The following is an 8,009-nucleotide window of genomic DNA, read 5'->3' as shown; positions in this document are numbered from 1 at the left end:
TATACTGCATCCGCTGTACCCGGTGTGGCTTCCTCTACATCGGGGAAACCAAGCGGAGACTCGGGGACCGCTTTGCAGAACACCTACGCTCGGTTCGCAATAAACAACTGCACCTCCCAGTCGCGAACCATTTCAACTCCCCCTCCCATTCCTCAGACGACATGTCCATCCTGGGCCTCCTGCAGTGCCACAACGATGCCACCCGAAGGTTGCAGGAACAGCAACTCATATTCCGCTTGGGAACCCTGCAGCCCAATGGTATCAATGTGGATTTCACAAGTTTCAAAATCTCCCCTCCCTCTACCGCATCCCAAAACCAGTCCAGCTCGTCCCTGCCTCCCTAACCTGTTCTTCCTCCCACCTATCCCCTCCTCCCACCTCAAGCCGCACCTCCATCTCCTACCGACTAACCTCATCCCACCCCCTTGACCTGTCCGTCCTCCCTGGACTGACCAATCTCCTCCCTAACTCCCCACCTACACTCACCTTTACTGGCCCCATCCCCGCCTCTTCGACCTGTTTGTTTCCTCTCCACCTATCCTCTCCTCTATCCATCTTCTTTCCGCCTCCCACTCTCTCCCTATTTATTTCAGAACCCCCTTCCCCTCCCCCTTTTCTGATGAAGGGTCTAGGCCCGAAACGTCAGCCTCTCTGCTCCTCGGATGCTGCTTGGCCTGCTGTGTTCATCCAGCCCTGCACCTTGTTGTCTAGATCTGAATGCAGTTGTCACCCTTAATCATCATTCGTCATTGATTAATTACAATGTAACAAAAAATATAGTGCACTCACTGATGCCAACGGGAGATTGAAGAATAGGTGATGCAGTTTGGATTTTAGCAGCCATGGTATCGGCTGACATCCAATTCTTATTAGGATAGTTTTGCACCTTTTATTCATTTCTGATACCTCCATAGCCATTCCCTTCCTGATCTCTGAATTTCCTCCAGTCTCAACCTCAGAACTGCTTTCCTCCATCTCTATACTGTCATGAACCCCCCAGTTCCTTTTCCCAATCACAACTGGCCATACTTAGATGGGCTATACTGTACTTAATTGAGGGGCTGAATAGCCTATTATGCCATGCTGTTATGTCACTTATGCCTTGTTATGTCATGTGTAATCCTCTATCTAAATCTCTCCACCCTCATATTCCTTTTTTAAGACACTGTTTACAATATAACTCTCTTTTTGGACCAAACTTCTGGTCACCTATTCCAATATCTCCTTCTTCAGCTGGTATTAGCTTTTGTCGAATTAGGTTCCTCTAAGTGTCTTGGAAATTTACTGGAGCATTAAGGCCACTGTTATAAAAGCAAGAAGCTGTAATTTTAAGTGTACCAAAAGAATGGGTGGGACTGCTGCAATGTCAATACATTCAAATAAGATTTAAGAAGTGATCTAAGTTATCCTTCTAAGCACTATGTAAACTGACGTGACACCTTCCTGGAGATTAGCATCCCTGCAGTGATAAGTATCTAGCCAGCCAATGCAAGGTTTAAATCTACATCCCAGCTTTAATGAATGAAAACAAGAAAGTGCTGGAGATCACAGCGGGTCAGGCAGCATCCATGGAGAGAAATCTAGTGCATAGAAACTGACAGTCAACCTTTCAGATTTTGACCTTTTAAGAAAAATATCTGGCAAAGAGCTACACATTCTGGCATTTTGTAGAACTGAACACGAGGGAGGCGGAGGTAAAACTATTTAAATTTGGGAGCATTGCTGTTTACATGAGAACTGCATGTGTTTTAATACTGATACTTTCAATGGAATGAATATTAGTGTTTTGGTGTTTTCACTCCATGCTAAATTCTAGTCCAATTTCACAATAAATGGTACTCCACCGAGTACAACTGGCGCAGCCATCCAGAGATCCACATGCCGTAACTTATTTTGATAAGGTGAAGAACCCCATGCAGTTTGAGTTGCACGTTGACCACTGCTACCTTCAGGAAGGGCATAGTCATATCTTTACACTCTTAAAAAACTAAGCATCAAGTCAATTTCTGAAAGAATTAATAGGAAGATTTTTTGCATTTCTGTAAATATACTGTAACTGAATGGAGAAAGGATTGCTTCTTTGGAGCAACCTGGGACATTTGATTCTATTAAAGATACTACATAAATAAAAAACATTTGTTACAAGCAACAGCTATTCAAGATTGCAATATTCATTCTTTGAAACATTAAATTTGAAATTAATTTCTACAGTCCTTTTGAAGTGTTGTTATTGTTGTAATGCAGGAAGCACAGCAGCCCTTTCGTGCTCAGCAAGATTCCACAAACAGCAATGAGACAACTGATAGATAATCTGTCCCATTTGTTTTAAAAAGTAATTGTGATTAAGGATAAATATCGGATATTCTCAGAGTAGATTCTCGTACCTTTCTTTGAAATACTGCCTTTTTAAAAAAAAAATGTCTTGTTACTCAAAAAGGCTGTTGGTGTTTTCAGTTCTATATTTCAGTTTAATATTTCATCCAAAACATGATCCCTCTGACAGAAGAACTGCAATGGGATTATCAGGCTAGAATAATGTGCCCAAGACACTGGAGATGTAAGCCAATAACCTGCAGACTCAGAGGCCAGGGTTCTACCATTAAGTCAAGGCAGAAAGTTACTATGTAATTCACGCAGGCAGAATCATTTAATTAAAAAAGAGTCAAGATATCAAACCGATAACTTTGCTGATAGATCTATGTCTCTGGCATGTACTTACTAAATGCTGTGTCATGTCAACAGCAATAGTGGTCATCTCCTCACTGTATTCACATATCATCTTCTGAATGACATTGGTGAGATCATCATTTTCAGTTTCCCGGACAATGTGGAGCAGTTCCTGCATTACTGGCCTAACCGATGGTTTTATATATTCCTTAGCTGGGGAGCAAATGTCAATATATTAGCTGCAATACCTTCTCTTTATTTCTCAACTTCCTTTCACTTGCCACAAATCTATGGTGCACTTCAATTAGGCTGACTGAGTTTTTGCAATTCTCTATATCCTCAACGGACACTGCATTATGGGACAGAAAATGACAATTTGGAGAGGAAGTTTCCCTGTCTCCAGTTAATCATGTATTTTGTTTTGCTCTACAGTAATGCAACCTCAGCTGAAAACACTACTGACTTGTGGTTTGGGTTTGTGGTCAAGAACAGTGAGATTCCAAATCTTACTCATATGAACAGTAGCTAGTTTATGATCGACTATCAAACTCGACCATCAAACAGGCATGTTTCCAAATAAGAGCTTGCAATGCAGCAAGCGTTCTGAGGTCGAAATTAGATTCGTACTATTCATACTAGCTCCTTTCAAATAAGAGGTATAATACCAATGAATTGAAATATCCTTGTTCAAGAGAACCTGTAATATCGACACATCTATTCAGTTTTCCATCCAGCCAACTGTTTTCCTAGCCTGTACACTAAAAGGTGAAAACTGTTCCAACTCCTCCCACAATAAATGGGTCTAAGTGTACTGATTGTACTTTTCTATGATTCAACTCTCAATTATCTTATGGAAGCACCAGTATGAAACCTAGAGTCAATCCAGTCAGATCATAGTTCTTTAGACCATTCAATTCTAATTTGACAAACGCAACAGCAGAGGAAACATCACATCTTAGTGCAGCTAGCAATAAGAGAAGACAAAAAAAAATCACAGGCCTTTATGTAACTATTAACTGTCTGCTGATTCTAATAGAGTCATAACAATGACCACCTCCCACTGTGCAAGTATTCTGCAAATTGATTAATAGACACTGTGGGTCATCTTAAACTTCGACAACAGTCATCAACAACTATTTCCATCAAAACATTTCTATACTGGTTCGGTAATATTGCTAAACTATCATAACATAAGATACAAACAATTTTTACACAGTTAACCGGAAATAAGCTAAATTAAGAAAAGTTCTAGGATCAATTTTTATTGAACAATTAAAAACATAAAACAGAAGGATAACTATTTGCTTGAATCCAAATATTTGGTAAAGAATTGGACATACTTATCATCTGTGCCAAACAGGTAATGGTACAAACCCACGCAAATTGTAATAATGATAGGTAATGTTTCAGTGCAAGACCTCTCTTTGACTCACCTTGATCTTGGTTACTAATAAGCGTCTGCAAAGCAATGGCAGCTTCTACTTTGACTGGCATTTCTTTATCTTCAATTAAACTCTTCTTTGTCAACTCAACAGCATTTCTCAAGTTAAGATCATTTGTGAACTTTAGATTGCAAAATGAATGAAGAACCCAACAGGCCTGGAAACAAAGTCAGATGTAAGTAATATATTCAGTTCTATTTGAAACCAGTGACCTTATATTATAAAAGAACATGGTTGCAACAATTTAATTTTGTTAATTTCTGGGCAATTGCACATATGCCAGTCCATGTGGCTGAACAAAGATCTGACTGTGGAGATTGGAATATTTCAGTAGTATACAATGGTAGCTGCACTGTTTCAAAACAGACTTGGGAATAATATGGTTCCTTCAATTGTCTCACACATAGTTTGTCAAAGTCAAGGATCAGGAAGATGAAATGCTGTTTTACAGTTAAGCTTTTCACAGCTATTTGGCTGGCGATGCGTCTTCAACTCATCAGCAATGAATTGCTGCATTTAAGTGAGTGATAAACATTTTCATATATTCTTTCAGTTTCCAGAATTTAAAAAACACTGAGATACATATTGCAACAAAGTGGAGATCGAGGAATTTGACAGGAAAGGTTGAACTTTAATGCAAATTCAAGCATTCAAACTGGCATTTCAGATCATGCTAATTCAAACCAAATGTTACAACGTTGAAATCTAAAATGCAGATCATATCAACAATTTGCAATTATATGGAGGGATTTTTTCTGGTGTTGGAGTGTCAGCATAGAAGATGCGCATGGTTCCTATCAAACAGGAATCAGACGATCTTGCCTGGTATTGCCAGTTTTCAAAATGGCAACATTTATTATTGGAGCATTTCCTTCTACAAAGATAGCCCTGAAGTATGACAGACCGAACTGTTTGCTGCTAACTAACAATTTTTACTACTGTATCTTTAACTACAAAAGGCAAAAAAACTATGTGGGTTATTCCAACAATGTAAATTCCATACAAAAAGAAACAAATATATCCATGGATATGGAGATGTAAGAAGATTAATTTAAAACAGCTAATTTTAAATTTAGTTTTAAGGTTATCAGATAGGCCTCAGATTGGAATACAAAAATTAATTCCTGCAAAATATTAAAGAACTGTGCAGTGATTGAATCTTTTTGCATTTCTGCAGTTTAATTGTGAACAAGACTTGGGAAAAGGATTGTTTTAAAAAATCAACTGCTGTTTGTTCAAGCAGTGAGGAAAAGTCTAGTTTCAGATGAGCTGCAGCCAAGGGGCATGTACAAACGAAGATTAGGCGACATCCTACCTGCCAAGAACTATATGATGTGTCTTGAACACAATCCAATAAATTCATGCTCAATAATACTGAGTGCATCTTTTATTCCAGAGGTATGAAGTAACATAATTTAAATTTCCCATGCTAACATGATGGGACATGAATGTGCATCTCCAGCGTATTAACCATACCACTGGATTTCTAGTCTAGTTATAGAATCATAAAGTCATACTGCATGGAATCAACTTCGGTCCAACTCGTCATGCCGACCAAGTTTCCCAAACTAACCTAGTCCCATTTGCCCACGTTTGGCTCATATCCCTCTTTCCTATCCATCTAACTGTCCAAATATCTTTTAAATGTTGTAACTGTACCCGCATCTATCACTTCCTCTGGCATGTTATTCCACATACGAACCACCTTCTGTGAAAAAGTTGCTGCTCAAGTCCCTTTTACATCTTTCCCCTCACCTTAAAAACATGCCCTCTAGTTTTGAACTCCACTATGCTAGGGAAAAGACCTTTGCTATTCACCTTATCCATTCCCCTCATGATTTTATAAGCCTCTATAGATCACTACTATACTATAATTCCTGGCACACCACTGGTCACATGAATTTATTCATCCAGTGAGGAAGAATAGATGTTCTCTTAATTACGATACCACGATTTGGGAAGATTTCTGTTCAGTACTTCTGGGCAAACAAATAAACAGTTTAATTACAATCTTGTTACAGTAAGTAACCTGCAGTTATGTTTTCTTAACAGGACCGAACATCATTTTCGAATATAAGAGTTAGAAGCAGGAGTCGGCCACTTGGTGCCTTAAGCCTACACTGCTATTCAATATGATCTTGGCTAACTGGATTACTCTACATTTCCCCCAGCTTTCAGAAACCTTTCATTCCCTTGCTGAACAAGAAATTACCTACCTCTGCCATAAAAATATTCCAAGATCTAGTTCTACTATCTTTTGAGGAAGAGAGTTCCAAAGATTTATGACCCACTGTAAGAAAAGCATTTCTCCTTACTTCAGTCTTAAAAGGGTAATGCCTTACTTCGAAAAGATGACCTTTAGTTCTAGATTCCCCACAACAGAAAATATCCTTCCCATATCTACCCTGTCAAGATGACTCAAGGAGCGTCTTACTATTCAAAATAATTTTTTTTGTTCACTCATAGGATGTACGTGTCTCTGGCTAGGCCAGCATTTATTGCCCATTCCTAATTGCCCAAAGGGCAGTTAAGAATCAACCAGAGATAGTAGGAACTGCAGATGCTGGAGAATCCGAGACAACAAGGTGCAGAGCTGGATGAACACAGCAGGCCAAGCAGCATCACAGGAGCAGAAAGGCTGACGTTTCCGGCCTAGACCCTTCATCAGAAATGGGGGAGGGGAAGGGGGTTCTGAAATAAATAGGAAGAGAGGGGGAGGCGGATAGAAGATGGATAGAGGAGAAGATAGGTGGAGAGGAAACAGACAGGTCGAAGACGCGGGGATGGAGCCAGTTAAGGTGAGTGTAGGTGGGGAGTTAGGGAGGGGATAGGTCAGTCCAGGGAGGACAGACAGGTCAAGGGGGTGGGATGAGGTTAGTAGGTAGGAGATGGGGGTGCGGCTTGAGGTGGGAGGAGGGGATAGGTGGGAAGAAGAACAGGTTAGGGAGGCGGGGACGAGCTGGGCTGGTTTTGGGATGCGGTAGGGGGAGGGGAGAATTTGAAGCTTGTGAAATTCACATTGATACCATTGGGCTGCAGGGTTCCCAAGCGGAATATGAGTTGCTGTTCCTGCAACCTTCGGATGGCATCGTTGTGGCACTGCAGGAGGCCCAGGATGGACATGTCGTCTGAGGAATGGGAGGGGGAGTTGAAATGGTTCGCGACTGGGAGGTGCAGTTGTTTACTGCGAACCGAGCGTAGGTGTTCTGCAAAGCAGTCCCCGAGCCTCCGCTTGGTTTCCCCGATGTAGAGGAGGCCACACCGGGTACAGCGGATGCAGTATACCACATTGGCAGATGTGCAAGTGAACATCTGCTTGATGTGGAAAGTCTTCTTGGGGCCTGGGATGGGGGTGAGGGAGGAGGTATGTTCCTCTCACTTCCTACAGTAACTTCTCTTTCAATTCCTCCCACTTCCTACAGACAAAGGGGGTGGCCATGGGTACCCACATGGGCCCAAGCTATGCCTGTCTCTTTGTAGGTTACGTGGAACAATCCCTCTTCCATACCTACACTGGCCCTAAACCCCATCTCTTCCTCCATTACATTGATGACTGTATCAGCACCGCCTCGTGCTCCCACGAGGAGCTCGAACAGTTCATCCACTTCACCAACACCTTCCACCCCAACCTTAAGTTCACCTGGACCATCTCTAATACCTCTCTCTCCTTCCTGGACCTCTCTGTCTCCATCTCGGGCAGCCACCTAGAAACCGATATCCATTTCAAGCCCACCGACTCCCACAGCTACCTAGAATACATCTCCCACCAACCTTCCTGCAAAAATGCCATCCCCTATTCCCAATTCCTTTGCCTCCGCCGCATCTGCTCCCAGGATGAGGCATTCCACTCCCATACATCTCAGATGTCCTCGTTTTTCAAGGACCGCAACTTCCCCCTCT

At 41.5% G+C, this 8,009-nt stretch overlaps 1 protein-coding gene across 1 annotated transcript in view; it reads right to left on the bottom strand.

Moving 5' to 3' along the window:
- Positions 1-2,719: 2,719 nt before the first annotated feature.
- The window catches only part of LOC109921601 (importin-8-like), a gene marked incomplete at its 3' end in the record, with an annotated part of 20,958 nt that continues 15,668 nt past the window's right edge, over positions 2,720-8,009 (bottom strand). Inside the window, exons 8-9 of the mRNA XM_048593455.1 lie at positions 4,101-4,266; positions 2,720-2,880 (exon numbers count right to left, since the gene is read on the bottom strand). Of these exons, the coding sequence (XP_048449412.1) occupies positions 2,720-2,880; positions 4,101-4,266 (327 nt within the window). The remainder of the gene's footprint in view (positions 2,881-4,100; positions 4,267-8,009) is intronic.

This window comes from Rhincodon typus, unplaced genomic scaffold (assembly GCF_021869965.1).
Source record: "Rhincodon typus isolate 14 unplaced genomic scaffold, sRhiTyp1.1 hic_rhity00002893, whole genome shotgun sequence".
Lineage (NCBI taxonomy): Eukaryota > Metazoa > Chordata > Chondrichthyes > Orectolobiformes > Rhincodontidae > Rhincodon > Rhincodon typus.
This window is presented reverse-complemented; position numbering and strand designations above follow the sequence as displayed.